Source organism: Colletotrichum higginsianum, chromosome 4 (genome assembly GCF_001672515.1).
Source record: "Colletotrichum higginsianum IMI 349063 chromosome 4, whole genome shotgun sequence".
Taxonomy (NCBI): Eukaryota; Fungi; Ascomycota; class Sordariomycetes; order Glomerellales; family Glomerellaceae; genus Colletotrichum; species Colletotrichum higginsianum.
The window spans coordinates 2371878-2387032 of record NC_030957.1 but is presented as its reverse complement, the minus strand read 5'-3'; the positions used below and the strand labels follow the sequence as shown (position 1 = coordinate 2387032).

Genomic DNA, 15155 nt, shown 5'->3' with positions numbered 1-15155 from the left:
GCTCTATCCACTGGGCCCCGGTGGACCGTAATCGACCTGTCCGCTGTGATCGCTGTTGCTCACGCGCCAATTTCTGAGCCGGGTACCCGTCGCAGAGGCACCTCAGCAAGGCTGTTTTCTGCCCACCACGTTCGTCATGCCATTCCGCGTCTCCCTCATCCGCCGTCAACCGCCCGGGATGCATGCCAACTTTTTGAAGCTTCCAGCCTCTCTCTCCGCGAGGGAGTTCCTTGGACTCGACCACAGCTCAGGACACCAGGCACCGCCAGCGCCGGCTTACTTCCGGGTGTCAACCGTCCCTCACCAAGTCCGGGGTCCCTCCTTTCCGCCTCGCAAAACAGCCCAAAGCTCCTCGGGAACCGGGTTCTGGCTCACCCTTTCTTTCCTCTGAAGCCAAGTAAGTACTGATCGCCGACATCCCCCGTTACGCTTTCAGAGTACCCCAAGATGCTGCAGTCTGCCGCAGTTATACTGTGCAACAGACTGGCAGTCAAACAGCTCACCTCTATGCGCCAAACCGACTCGCTGGCATCTCACTGGCCAATCTTTGCAGCTTACCCCTTCTGGGCGCATGGGATCCGCTCCGACGGGTGTCGTTGGCACACACACGTCCACAAATACCCACAAGAGCATGTGCAAGTACGCGACAAGAAGGAGAAGCAAGGGGAATTAGCCAGCCGTAAAACTGGACGAATCCAAAGGGGCGGGATGGGAAGCCCATCGGAACTCGTGTCCCCCGTATGCAGCCGTCACCTCGTTTAAGAACTCCCTTTTCCGCTCTCATTGTTCCAAGATCGACTGCAATGGACGTTGGAATCCCTTCTTTGTGGTTTACCGGATGATGCCCAACCTCAGACACGCGACAAGACTTCTGTGCGGGTGGGCTAGGCTTACTCTACTTTTTTGCCTTGCTGCCGTGTAACAATGGCAACTTGGTCTGCTAAAGTCATCAGCCGTGACGGAAGAAGGGGACCCGGTCGACGAGGCGAACTTCGAGGACGGCCAACGTGAGCTTCTCCCATGGGACTCTCGAAAAAGAGGTGCGGGAATTGGGCATCCTTTCCAACTCGAGCAAAGATGAGCGGACCCTGCCTCTCAACTGCTGCAGAGCGCAGATAAAAGAACCCCCCTACCCCGGCCCAGGGGGAAAGATACCTACGCGATACAATACCGCGAGTCTCTACCTGTACCAGCACTCGGGACATTTGTCATTCCCCGAGCGACACAGCTTGCCGATCCTTTCTTTGTCTTGCTACGATCCGCGTGGCTGGCCGGGTCCGTCAATGTCAGGTTCTGTCCCATCAGCATCCCCAACCATCAGGGGGGAAATTCCAAACTCGGTTTGTCAGTTGATTGTTTCTGTGAGCTGTCTCAGTTCTTTGTTGTCGTCGTTCAGCATGTTTCGGCTCATTTTCCTTGTCGCCCCGTAGAAGATACAGAACCGAGCAAACCACCTCAATTAAGAGTCGACTTGCGTCGTCCTTTCGTCGATACCTTTTGACTCACGACGTGGGTAGAAATGTAGAAATCCGTCTCTGGCCAGGGGATGTTACGGCGTCCATTTCTGTAAACTCTGGGGAGGGCAGAGCTTGGTAGCGGGCCTGTAGGCAGGCCTTGGCTCTCCCGCCACCCCTTGTCGCGAGCTGTTCTCGCTATTCAGAGACTGGCGATGGCCGGGCTGGTCTCATCATCGTGCGCATCTGTTGCGACGATGTGAGCCCATGAGGGGTCCATGAGGGTGCAAAAGATCGTCAAGAGTCCGTCAGAGGCAACTTCGCCTTCCATCCACAAGCGTCGCGTATGCGGCCGATCCCGTCGGGTTGGTCGCCATCGCATGTCCTCCTCGCCCAGTCTACCAATGTTCAACGAACAACGGCACACTGCTAGGCATGCCGCTTAATTGCATGTTCGCGGCGGTGGCCATTCGTGCTTGACCCCTCAGCATATGCCGCATTTCAGATCTTCCTTCGGGCGAGCAGTTTTCGGCATTACCCCCCCTCCGGTACACTCAAGAGGTCCAGATATACTTGGAAAGGGCTTGCCCTCACTACGCTGGATTCGGATAGACGCAGCAAAGAAAGACAACTGAAGAAGCGAAAGAGAAAAAAATGGCTCTGACCCATCTCCGACCGGCGTGGTTTGGTGATAAAGTCTGCCCTGCGTCTAGACTCACGGGCACCCCATCGATCGTAGATCTACCACCTTAACGGGCCTAGTCCACAGACATTCGAAGCGTCTAGACTGGGGAAAAGCCACTGACTCGACATGGGGGCCCCCAGTGGTTTTCTTTTCTCCATATCGGTGCGCCTTCTGTGCCACCAGCCCACCACTCACCAGAAGGGCTGCCACGGTGTGTGATGCAGATCATTTGACCCTGTCGCTACCCAACGAAGGCCAATCACCATCGTTGGGGCACGACCCGAGTGCGGCTGTTAGATGTTGTCGTCATGATGACATAATCATAATCCATGCCCGTGGGTGTGTGATGTGTGTGCTGTGAGCGCTGTGTGAACTGCAGCCTCTCGGACACACATCCCAGGGTGGCTGGCTGTCCGTCGGAGGAAAACCTGCATCACTGTGTAGAGACTTCCGTGCGATGGCGCGCCGCTATGTTTGAGATATGCTTGGTGCTTGCCGCCACTCATACCATCTACATGATGACTCGTATTCTTCCATTGATGCGTCCTTGTCAGCATAGCACCAGGGTACAAGAGCAGCGTCTCCTCAAGTCGCCCCGATTCTTATGTCATTTCGGCCCGAGTGTGCCACACAGTCCTGTGTCTCTTACACTGGCCAACAGAAAGACAACAGGTATGCAGCATATGTACTGCAGGCTCTTCGACCTCGTTCGAATCGCAAGGGTATCTATCGGCGATTTCGTCATTTGGACCCTGAAGGATCCAGAGGAACAGGAGGAGGACCCCTTTTCCTCAGACCTCGCTTCCTCCGACATCCCCCGCTCTTTCATCAGGCTGAATCGTCCTTCATCACCCCACAGGTTGAACACGTCCACCACTGTCGTTGCATGATGGTTCCACAGAACGAACATTGCCAAATTGGCGCTGCATGTACAACCGGGCCTGGTACTGGTGGGGTATTGACGTTTACCCTGCCGGTCCTATTCGACCTCCTTGGCGGACTACTCGTGAGGTCTATTGTCTCCGGCTCGATTGGTGTTCTCGCCGTTGCGGCTGCCGATGCCCGCTGGCGTTCGCGCTTTTCGGCGTTTGGTGTCCACACCTCACGTTGAGGATTTTGCCCGCGTTCTGTCCCGCACGCGTCACAGCAGAGGAATGTTGAGGGGTTGTGAAGAGTGCACACCCCGCATGTCCAACCGCGCTGCGGAGCCGACTGTGACGGCGGTGCAGGAACGATTGGCGGCCGAGTATCAGGACTCGGCACCGGCGGAGGCCTTGTTGCCGGCCCTGGGATCGGAGGAGGAACGATTGTGCTTCTGGCTACGTGGTCACCGCGGTCACCGTGGTCTCCCATGACTGAACCGCCGCCATTACCGGTGGGGTTCTGTGCGCTCGGCGGGATGTAGTAACCGCCGTAGCGCTGACGCTCCTCTTCTTGCACCAGTTCCCAGAGCGCCTGCGCGATGGCGGCCTCGTTGGCGGCATCCTCCTCGGCCTGGGTACGGAAGCCGTTTCTCGTTGCTGTCTCGGAGATTTGTTGGATCTCCCTGTCGTTGTGATTGTTGTTGCCACATCCCTGGAGAGTGCTATTCCTCCGGTCGATAGCGCCAACAATTGTTCGCCGGATATCCGAGCCGAGGCTAGGCCCAGAACCACCGAGCCTCCGGCCTGAACCAGCCGTCAACGAGCGTCGCTTCTCAGCGGCCGCCCGAGCAAGTCGGCGAGCCTCGTGCATGGGTATCCGGCCCCCTCCCAAACGTTGTCCTTCTGAGAGGAAGCCTTCGCCGGTGTATCCTTTGCGTATAAGTGCCTCGTGTTCGTCTCGTAGTTGGTTCCAAAGCGCATGGAAGTTGCCATCGTGAGGTCCGAAAACGATGTGGGATAGCTCGTGAAGCATCGTGTCGACTACCTGTTCTATTGGTAGGAAGAGTGATCGGTCACTGGGGTATCGTAGTCGGACCAGAATCCTCTGGCCTCTGTTGATGTTCAGACCTGAAGAACAATCAGCGGTCAGTCAAGAGCGACGATGATCCAATGCTCACCAAGAAGATTTGCTTGATCTGGGTAGAACTCAGCGAGCTCTCGCACCTTCCAGCCTCGCACCCGCATAATGGGCTTGACCAGAGAAGCCACCTTTTTCAGCGTTTGAATAGCTTCGCTTGCGCGTGGGAACTCCGCTAAGTGCGAGAAGCTGAGAACGAGCGCGTCGTGTTCAGGCATCTTGGTTTAGTAACGTGTCGTCGACAGCGAGAGGAGAGTTGAATGCGACCCGTATCGCCGAAAGAAAGAGAGGGAAGAAATGCCGACTGAAGTCACAAATGACGGAGGTATCGAAGGACAAGAAGAGGGAGAAGAAAAATGTCAAAAGGGAGGTTATTCACATCGTACACTACCTAGGTACGCAAGCACCTTACGCAGTAACAACACGTACCAGGACGCGTAAGAAGGTTTGACGCCTTCCAGGGGCTTTCCGGGGATAGGGCGTCTAGTCAAGCGGTGAATATTGGTATGTCACTCCTCCAGAAGGGAGAATGCGCCTGGTGGGGTGGCGGGGCATTCGATGACTAAGCCAAGCATGGCCTTTCTGGAACCCTCGCCCGGCTGTGTCAACCTGTGATTCAGCAAGCAGTCAATTGCCGCTCACCTTACCCATGAGCACTAACTGGCAACCCTTCATTCTTCGAAACGGAACCCTGAATCAGTTTAATTCCGATGACCTGGTATTGGCTGGCCAATCCAGGCTTTGGCATGTCGGAATGGCCAGTACATGTAGATGGGCCTTCAGCAGCAGCAGGCTTTGATCGAGAACAAAACAATGCAGCGGCATAGTGGAATGATTACCCTGCAGCGATCGACCTCGCCAAGCAGTGGCATTATCCTTCGTCTACCCCTGGCCTCAATTTCAACGACATCTCTCGAACACGCCCGGTTCAAGACTGGAGCAGACAATGCTGGTTGCACGTTTGCCAAATCAGGTTGTGTGCGGAGGGTTGCTTCAACAACGGGGAATGCGAACATGGGTCTAAGAACCAAGCCGTAATGGCCCTGCAAAGCAACACTCTTTGGACATCCGTCATGTCATCCCAGGGTACCGGCCGAGGAGCCAGGAGATGTCCTATCTCACCACATGGGCCGTCGAGTATGGATGGTGGTTTCAGTTTCGCATGAATCCCGCACATCCTGGTCAACTTCCGCGCCGAACAGCTGCGATCGGTTCCCCATCATTAGACTTTCTGCCGTCGTACGGCAAACCAGAGCAATCCTCGATGTAGCCGCCTTTCATCGCATCTCTTTTCCCAACTTCAGATGATGGATACTGCTTTTCCTCTTTGGTATCAACCGGCGACAACCACTCCATTAATCGGCGAATCCTGCTGACGGACTCTGCATGCAGTATGGGGGACTGACATGCCACCAGAGCGACTCCGGAAATTCGGCATCGCGACGAGGGCGTTCCTGGGGACAGGGGTCGCATGCCCGACTGACAGTGTTTCGGGAGCCAAGCATACGGCCATATCGGCCGCCTCCCGCTCCCTAAGGGACAGTGTCCGGGAAAAAAGCCTTTGTTTTGCGGGAGACGTGAATGATCGACTGTCGCAGGTCGCCTATGGATGGTTGCGCCGTTCTGAGAGGCAGCTCTTACGGCGGTTCCTTGGGGGGAAAGTCGAACGATGCTGCCTCTGGCGCTTACGTCAAGCCCCCGTGTCAATGATTCGGGAAGTGGGATTTCACTCTCTCTGTTGCGATTCGCCATCGCGTAGTTAGTGATGCGACTCGCGGCGGAGCATTCGAGCATTTCGAAACCGTTTCCTAGGTCGATCTATGCGTTACCTCAGTGGGGAGCGAACTTGGCGAAAGCTTGGTTTGCTTATTTCTCCGAGGCCCTCCGCACTCCCAGGTCGTTTCTTTGGGTTCCTTGGTTGTCCGAATATTGTCATCGAGTCTTGTTGTGTTTTGTAGAGCTCCGTGAGCTTTCCTCCTGGTTCCATTCTTTCGCCGGGACATTCCTTTCTCTGGGTGACCATGCGGTTCACCAACCCAGCTGCGGTCGCAGCAGTCATTCCCTTCGCCGCCCGTCTGGTGGATGCGGCGCCATCAAAGATGGAAATCGCTACCCTGGGCGGTGCGGCCTTTCGGATCGAGCAGGTCCCCAACCCTGATTTCTACTACGGGTCGCGACGAGGGCCCATCGCTTTGGCCAGAGCCTACTCTAAGTTCGGACAGCAGATCCCGGACGATCTTCTCTCGCTCATCGACCAGATTCTCGACGACCTCGGGCTTTTGAAGGGGGGTAAAGGTGTACACAAGGGAGGTAAAGGGGAAGGAAAGGGCAAAGGAAAAGGGAAGGGCAAAGGAGGCAAAGGGGGTCAAGATGCGGGAGCCGGAGGCTCGAAAGGCAACGGTACGGCCGCGGCACCTGGGGGAGGTGGGGGAAGTAAGGGGAATGGAACGAAGACCCCTCCCAGTGGTAAGTCGGTATGTGTCTGCGTCTGAGCCACGCTGACAATCATCAAGGGGAGGTCGCGGCGATCCCAGCCGAGTTCGACAGCCAGTATCTCTGTCCCGTGCAGATCGGCACCCCGCCTCAGACGCTGAACCTCAACTTCGACACCGGGTCGTCGGACCTTTGGGTCTTCAGCAGCGAGACGCCGATAACCCAGGTGGCAGGGCAAGCCATATACAACATCAGCGCAAGCTCGAGCGCCAAGAACCTGCAGGGGGCGTCGTGGTCCATCTCCTACGGGGACGGTAGCTCGTCGCGGGGCAACGTCTACATGGACACCGTCACCATTGGAGGTGTGACCGTCGAGAACCAGGCCGTTGAGTCGGCGAACCAGGTCTCGGCGTCATTCTCGAGGAACAAGAACCAGTCTGGGCTGGTCGGCCTTGCCTTTGGCAACATCAACACCGTGCAGCCTGCGAAGCAGAAGACCTTCTTCGAGAACGCCATGAACAATCTCGCGATGCCTCTTTTCACGGCAAACCTCAAAAAGGCGGCAGGTAAGTCTCGACCCCGCCGTTCATGCCGCGTATTGACCAGGTGCGGCCCATCTCACATTCTTTCTAGCCGGTAACTACAACTTCGGCTTCCTGGATCCCACCGAGTTCACAGGGGAAATCAGTTTTGTCCCTGCCAACACGACAGCCGGCTTCTGGCAATTCACCGCACAGGGCTTCGCCGTCGGCTCCAACGGCAGCGCGCCGACGTCGGCACCGCACGAGGCCATTGCCGACACAGGCACAACGCTGATGCTTCTGCCCGACGCTATCGTGTCGGCGTATTACCAGCGCATCGCCAGCGCAAAGTTCGACTCGACCAACGGCGGCTTCGTGTTCAACTGCGGGGACAAGATTCCCTCCTTCACTGTCGACCTGGGGACTTACAAGGCCGTTGTCCCTGGGGAATTTATGAAGTTTGCGCCGGTGGACGGGGAGACGATTGAGACGTCGACTACGTGCTTTGGCGGGATCCAGAGCGCTGCGGCGCTGCCGTTTGCCATCTACGGGGATGTGTTTCTCAAGTCGCAATATGTCGTATTCCACGGGGGGAATAGTCAGCTGGGGTTTGCGAATAAACCTTTGTAATAGACGCCGGTCGTTGGTTCCTTACAATGGTAGATGGCGTGGAAGGGTGTAGTTTGGCAGACGTTGTTTTTATGGTAGACAGACCACAATGTTCTTTTGTTGCTAAACCCCCTCTCATGGTTTTCCATCTTTGGGAGCGATAAGCTTGGTGAATATCTAGTTGGGCCGGTAGTATAGTCCCATGAGTCCAGCCCGTACAGGTGAAAAAAATCAGGTTCGTCAGAAGAGGGCCAAGACTAAGGGCATTGAGACTGAATCTCTACAAACCGTTCCCGAGAAGTCGCAATCCGACTTCAACTGCCGCATAAGCCCGGTCCCTTGTTGACGCTGGTGTTCTGCTCTTGTGGGTCAAGGAAGAAGAACAATTGGAGGTGACATGAATCTTTGCGAAAGAAACTGACGGACGGACCCTTGAGTTGGCTGGTTGAGATACACCTCAGGACTATCAAGCCCGCCGACAGCATGTGGACCTAGTTTGAAACCCCAGTCGGAACCGGGACAAGCACACACCTCGGTAACTCTTTCGTCTTCCAGTCATGGTTATAGAAACCCAAATCACAGCTTCCTCGCCAGGCATCTCAGCCTCACATAGCTGATCATCTCCCCATCCCCGGGAATCTTGCAAACGTGCCTCAGGACATCCACAACCTCCCGGACGGCCTCCTCGCGCTGGCCCCCTTCCTCCGGCACCGCGTCCAGCAGCACCTTGCCCATCAGCCGCACCCACCCTTCGACGCCGCCTGTGTCCGCCGTCGTCGGCCGCCACTCCCTCTCGACCCTCTCGACCTTCCACCCGCCGACCTCGCGCTCCAGCACGTCCGTGAGCCACGCCTCGTCCGGGAAGAACCAGGGGTCCGCCTCGACGGCCTTGGGGAGGCCGACACGCCGGGCGACGGCCATGACGATGGCCGTCCTCATCTCGGCGACGTTGCCGAGCCCGCCCATCTCGAGCGCGAGGGTGCCGCCGGGCTGGAGGGCGTCGCGGATGGCCGTGAAGACGGGCACGTGCGACCCGGGCGGCCGGAGGATCCAGTGCAGCGCCGCGTTGGAGAAGGCCTTTGTGAAGGTCGGGGCGTGTAGCGTGGGCGTCTGGGACGTTGCGATGCGGGTCGCGTCGAGAACTGGGCGAGTGCGCGCATGTCAGACCGCATCCATCGGGATGGTTGATGATGGATGGATAAATGATTGAAAGGAAGAGAGAGCTTACCCTCGAACTCGCAGTTCGACAGACCCGCCGCCTCGACCGCCTTCTTAGCGGCCGAGATCATGGCCGGCGAGGCGTCGATGCCGTGCAGCGAGCCGCTCCCTTGCGCAAGGATCTTTCCGAATTGCACGTCTAGGATTCCGTCTGCTCACCGTGTCAAGATAGATTCGATATTGGGGGAATGTAGCAAGATGGAGTTCTGTTAAGGAGACTAGAAACGGGGGGGGGGCTCACCGCCACAGCCGATGTCGAGGATGACATCGTCCTTCTGGACGTCGAGCCACTGCACCACCTTGGTGGCCAGCTTGGGCACGAACGAGGCCGAGTGCTGGTATGCCTACGCCGGATTAGTCCCCTGTCGTCAAGTGCGTGAGACGACGAGACTCGCCTCGGATGACCAGTTGTCCTGTTTCTGGTCGGCCATGATTCTCCCGGTTGCAGGCACGAGAGTACTTTTTTGCTTATAATGGTTGCTCAAGTTGAAAGAAAGCAAACCACCCACCTTCTTATATACTTCAGTCCCGACCTGGCGACTTACACTCTGGGTTTAAGTGGGATGGATGCGTTGATGTCGGAAGGGTTGCGACGACTCGGTCCGATCTCGGACTTGGTTCCAACGAACCGCCCACTGTCGCCCCCGCATTGTTGGCAACCGTTACCGTCCGCAGTAGGGAACATCCGGCTTGCATTGCACTTATATCCAGTAATCAAGGTTGAGCGTCATGTATGATCATCCCCCGCGGTACGCTTTGTCTCACACATCGGTAGCGCGGTCGGCGCGCGGCGAAATGGCATGTCATGTCACTCCTTGGATTACATCCGTTTAAGCTAGGTACCAGACATAGCTTTCACGCCCCGAGCATCGGACCCCTAGTCAACCTCCAATAGTTTGTACTTGTCATCGCCCAGGGCGTCCTCGACCCTCTTCATGATGGACAACACCTTCTCCTCCTCCAGCCTCCTGCCGACGACCTGGACGCCGACAGGCAGGCCGTGCATGTCGCACGCGTCGTACAGCTTGTACGCGCCCTGGGCTACGCCGTTCAGCTTCCTGATGTTGAAGTCGCCGGGAAGCTGGTCCAGCTGCTTGTCGACGTGCGTCACGGGGATGACGCCGGCGGTGTAGTCGAGCTGAAAAGCCAGTTAGTTCAAGAGCGTCATCGCACAACGAGTGACAGATGGAACAGAAAAGGGAAAAAACGAAAAAAAGGAAGAACCCCCCCAGCTTACCAGATTGAAGAGGAATGTGTATCCGCAGCTGCTCACAGCGTCCCTCATCCCATCGTGCGGCACGGCGGGCGTCGCGTTCGGGGGCGTGATGAGGAAATCCACCCCGGCTGAGTCCCACCAGCTGAACCACCGTGCCCGGTAGGCCTCCCTCCTCGCCACCAGCTTCCAGTTCTCGGAGGCGCTCTGCGGGCGCCAGTCCCTCACGAGCCCAGCCCAGATGTCATCCCGCCGAACGTATTTCACCCACAGGTAGTACAGGTACCGCAGCGGAGCCGCGAGGTCCATCAGGGACTTCATCCGCGCGGCGCCCGGGTCGTTCCATTCACCCGCGCGGAAAAAGGTGGCGAACGTCCGGCACCCGTCAGCATTGAGCGCCAGTGACGCGATCTGAAGGCCCTCGTACGGCGATGGCGGGTCGACCTCAACGATCTCGTGGCCCTCGCGGCGCAGCGCGTCCTCGACCATTTCCAGCGCGCGTCGGCACGCCGGGCTCGGGTCGACGACGCCGTCGGTGCGCATGACGCCCACGCGCAATCGCGGCTTCGCCCGCCAGTCCTCCTCGATGTCGGCCTTCCATGGCATCGGGTGCACGCTGTAGTCGTACTCCCACGGCCGCATGCCGACGACGGCGCGGGTGAAGTAGCGCAGGTCGTCGAGGGTGCGGGCCATGGGGCTGTAGACGGACGGCACGCCCTCCTGGCCGGGCATGCTCGTGCAGAAGCCCAGTTTCGGCCAGCGGCCCGTCGAGCAGCGCAGGCTGTAGCAGCCGGAGAAGTGGGCGGGAGCTCTCACGCTCCCGGCGACGTCACTGCCGATGCCGATGCGGCCACCCATGGCGAGCAGGGCGCTCTCGCCACCGGTGGAGCCACCGGGGGAGTAGCGGGCGTTGTGCGGGTTCGTGCAGCGGCCCCAGACATCGTTGGTGGACTCGAAACTGAGAAGGGTGATGGGCAGGTTCGTTTTGACGTAGGGAACGGCGCCGGCGTCCTTGAGAAGGCGCACGACAGGCCCGTCGGTGGGGGTCTTGTTACCGACGAAGCTGCTGAAGCCGACGGTGGTGTCATAGCCGCCGACGACGATGGTGTCCTTGAGGCTCACGGGGATGCCTGCAAGCGGGCCCTTCATGTCGATGGAGCCGTCGTCGACCCACGTCTCGGCGTCGGCGATCATAACCTCAGTGAGGCAGTTGGTGCGCTCATGGGCCCTGAGAGCGACCTTGCCGTACGTCCTGAGGATGTCGATAGGCTTCAGTATCGTCTTGTGGACGTCCTGGACGAGCTCCTCGATAGGTCGGTCCAGGATCTGGCGGTCCTGGGCCGTGAAGGGGCCTTGGTATGCCGTGAGGCGACGGATCCTGTCCACGCGTTCAGACTGCTTGAATTGGCTGGGGCGATAGTGTTAGTGAAAACAACACTCGGTGTGTTCGGTTAATGACCGGCACGAGAGGGGGGGGGGGGTATCAGACCAGTCACGACGGTGTTGGAGATAGTCCAATGGGTAGACCATCTTCGCAGAGGGTGTGTAAGCTGGCAGAGTTGACGATCGATTGTGAATCTATTCCGAGCTCATCGATCCAAAAGGTCGAGCGAGGTGAGATGAGGGTGATATGAGAGGATGCAAGATGCAAGATGAGAGTGAAAGACTGATCCAGGGAGAAGGTGAGGTATGCGTTAGGTACTTACACGGTCACGGGGGACGCTGCCGGAGTCGCGGGGAAGCCCCACTCGCCCCCTTATCGGCCACTGCTCGCTGGGGTAAAGGGCGTAAGGGCGCGGGTTGGCGGTTGGCGGCGGCGTCTTATCTCTGGCCCGCTGATATCCGCCTGAAACTTCCCTGCTGGGCAGGTAACTTAGCCCCACCCGTTCTCTCCAGGGGAGGCCAGCGTGATTGAGGTGAGTTGAGATGCATTCGAGCGGCTGCCGGAGCTCAGGGACGTGTTTCATTATCGAATACCTACGATGTGAGATCCCATCTAGCGCGAAAGCATTGCAGTAAGTGAGAAACAGCGAATACCTGCAAGAGACACCTGGGAAATGTGGCTTGCTCCAAGCGTACGCTGTGATGATGCCGTTGAAGCCTGCGTCGTTAGTTACCTGGCACAAGCACCATCAAATATCATGGTAGATGTCAGATAATTTCCATCTATAGACAACTGCTTTTGAGTGACCGATTCGATGACCCAACCCTCCAATACCGGCCCGTGTGTGATCCCAGGAAAAAAAAAGAAAGAAAAAAGAACACAAGAAAATAGAACCCGCTCACGAAACCGGCCGCCTCTCGTTCCTGTAGTGATCCGCAATCAGAAAAGCCAACTCGAGCGCCTGCTTCTCGTTTAGTCTCGGGTCGCAGAAGCTCGTGTAGTTGGTCGACAGGTCGTCTTCATCGAGGCCCTCGCTCCCGCCCAGACACTCGGTGACGGCGTCGCCGGTGAGCTCGAGGTGCACGCCGCCGAGGTAGCTGCCCTGCTCCTTGTGTATGCGCAGTGTCTCCTGCAGCTCCTCAAAGATGTCGCGGAAGCGGCGCGTCTTGATGCCGCTGCCCGTCGACAACGTGTTGCCATGCATGGGATCGCACTGCCAGACGACGCAGCGTTGGTACTCGCTGTCCTCGACAGCGCGGATGTGCGCCGGCAGCAACGAGCGCACCTTGGAGGCTCCGTAGCGCGTGATGAGCGTGATCTTTCCAGGCTCGCAGTCCGGGTTGAGCGTGCGCAGCAGCGCGAGAAGGTCATCTGTCGGCGTCGTGGGGCCGACCTTGATGCCGATAGGGTTGGCGATGCCACGGAAGAACTCAACGTGGGCGCCGTCGATCTGGCGCGTGCGGTCGCCGATCCAGAGGAAATGGGCGGACGTGTCGTAATACTCCTTCTTCGTCTCGGCGGCGGTGGCGCTGCCGTTGCCGTTGCCGTTGGCGCCGCTCCGGGCGCCGTTGGTAGTGGGGCGCGGCGCCGGCGTCTCCAGCAGGCGGGTCAGCGGCTGCTCGTACTCTAGGAGCAGGCCCTCGTGGCTCGTGAACAGATCGACAGTCTCGAGCTTGTCGCTCCTGTCGGCTCCGATCGTGTGGAGGAAGCGAAGCATGTCAGTGAGAGAGAGGACGGCCTCGGAGTACTTTCTCTTCAATTCAGGATCCCGGACGTGACCTAGGCCCCAGTCCAGCGGCCTATGGAGATCCGCAATGCCTGACGAGAGGCAAGCTCTGACGTAGTTAAGAGTCGCAGACGAGTATTGGTAAGCCCTGTAACGTTTAGTGTGCTGGCCTTTGCAACCATTTGTGCTGACTGGGCTGGCTCACTTGACGAGTCTCTGAGGGTCTATGTCGCGTTCACCGACTTGGAAGCCGTTGAGAATGTCTCCTCTGAACGACGGAAGCTCCACCCCGTTGACCATCTCAGTCGGGCTCGATCTCGGCTTCGCGTACTGACCGGCCATACGTCCAATGCGCACGACGCGCTTGTCGGCGCCCCAGACAAGAACCAGGCTCATCTGCAAGAGCAGCTTGATTTTGGACTCAATGGCGTTGGGCTCGCAGTAGTCAAAGAGCTCGGCGCAGTCACCGCCCTGCAGCAGGAAGGCTTCGCCGAGGGCCACATCGCGGAGATGCTGTTTCAGGGCGACGATCTCCTTGGGGTGAACGATGGGCGGGAGGCGTGAAAGCTCCTTGACTGACTTGTTGAGCGCAGCCTCGTCGGGGTAGCCCGGCGCCTGCTTGATGGGTTTCGACCGCCAGGAGTCGGGCGACCAGTCGGAGGAAGACATGGCGTGTGTTTGCGTGTGATGCTCACCGTCGCTTGGGTGAGTCAGTGTAGAGTCAGTGAGGGGATGGTGTCAACTTTTATTTCACCAGGACCCGGAATGATAAAACATGAAGTTTGCAACCTGTTCGAAATGGAGCGAGCGTGGGACTAGCGGGAAGGGAGCAGCATAACCGTGAGTCAACTCTCCAAGCTGTCCCATTGTCTGTGCAGGGAACAATGTGGTCGAATTGGGATACTCCGATGCGAAGGATGGGGGAGAAAAAGTGCTCTGCGGTGGTGGTCTGTTGCGCCTTGCGGCTTCCAACGGTGCTCGCCCGACGACATTGGCCAATAGCAACTGCAGAAGTAGCTGCCGAAAAAGCATTTCAGGAACCAGACCATCCGCCAGACCACCCTTGGAGGCCGGGAGCTTTGTAAGGCAATTGGCGAATAGAGCTGTACTTTGCTACCCCCCAGGACGACGTTATGCCGAGGCGTACCGACTTACCTACAACGCTCACCTTCGGTGTGGTCAATTGACCTACCTACCTAGGCAAGGTACCTAGGTAGGTAGATATACCTACCCGAGTGAGCTTCCCCCTCCCCGCCCCCACCTTTAACCCACCCCACCACAAATTCCGATCCCTAACTTGCGCCTTGCGACCGACCGCGCAACATCAAGCTCGACCATCACCCAACATAGCTCTCCCTCCGAAACCCCCATCGTCCCTACGCCCCCCGTCCGTCCGAGCCCGATCCGCCGGGAGAAACCAATCCCCCAAACATCACGCACCATGTCCGAGCAGCAACCCCCCGCCGGTGACGTCGAGGAGGAGGTCCAGCCCGCCAAGTCCGCCGAGGACCGCAAGGCCGCGTCCGCCCTCGCCAGTCTCGATGCTACTGGTGACGCCGAGGGAAGCACCCAGGTCGACGCCGAAGCCGCCCAAAAGGCCATTCAGGGCCTGGGCGGTGCCACCGCAACCAAGAAGGAGGTCAAGAACGTTAAGGTCGACGCTGCCGACGTTTCGCTGCTGGTCAGTCACAGCCCGCCCTTCTTCTCCTCTAGAGATACACGGACAACGTGGCCGATGCGCGATGGAAAAGAAGAAAAGAAGAATGAAACTATTGGAAACATGGGACGCTGACAGACGACCAGGTCGACGAACTCGAGCTCACCAAGCCCAAGGCCACCGAACTTCTCAAGGCCAACGACGGAGATGCGGTCAAGGCGATGAAAGCGTATCTGCGCTCATGAATGGGTCTG

The 15155-nt window shown here is 58.1% G+C and overlaps 4 protein-coding genes across 4 annotated transcripts; 2 read left to right on the top strand and 2 right to left on the bottom strand.

Annotated features, from left to right (window-relative positions):
- Positions 1-2967: 2967 nt before the first annotated feature.
- Positions 2968-4358, bottom strand: CH63R_06028 (WLM domain-containing protein; the record flags this gene model as incomplete). Its single annotated transcript, XM_018301003.1, has 2 exons — positions 2968-4130; positions 4181-4358. The coding sequence occupies 2 exons, from the start codon at positions 4356-4358 to the stop codon at positions 2968-2970; spliced, it is 1341 nt and encodes a 446-aa protein (XP_018158853.1).
- Positions 4359-6161: 1803 nt separating this feature from the next.
- CH63R_06027 (Endothiapepsin) lies at positions 6162-7724 on the top strand (the record flags this gene model as incomplete). The annotated part of the gene is made up of 3 exons (XM_018301002.1): positions 6162-6606; positions 6654-7139; positions 7207-7724. 3 exons carry the CDS (start codon positions 6162-6164, stop codon positions 7722-7724), a joined length of 1449 nt encoding a protein of 482 aa, XP_018158852.1.
- A 555-nt stretch (positions 7725-8279) lies between these two features.
- CH63R_06026 (Amidase) lies at positions 8280-13913 on the bottom strand (the record flags this gene model as incomplete). The annotated part of the gene is made up of 7 exons (XM_018301001.1): positions 8280-8845; positions 8932-9072; positions 9163-9265; positions 9808-10059; positions 10159-11542; positions 12421-13392; positions 13450-13913. The coding sequence occupies 7 exons, from the start codon at positions 13911-13913 to the stop codon at positions 8280-8282; spliced, it is 3882 nt and encodes a 1293-aa protein (XP_018158851.1).
- Positions 13914-14685: 772 nt separating this feature from the next.
- On the top strand, positions 14686-15146 carry CH63R_06025 (uncharacterized protein; the record flags this gene model as incomplete). The annotated part of the gene is made up of 2 exons (XM_018301000.1): positions 14686-14925; positions 15048-15146. The coding sequence occupies 2 exons, from the start codon at positions 14686-14688 to the stop codon at positions 15144-15146; spliced, it is 339 nt and encodes a 112-aa protein (XP_018158850.1).
- Positions 15147-15155: the final 9 nt, after the last annotated feature.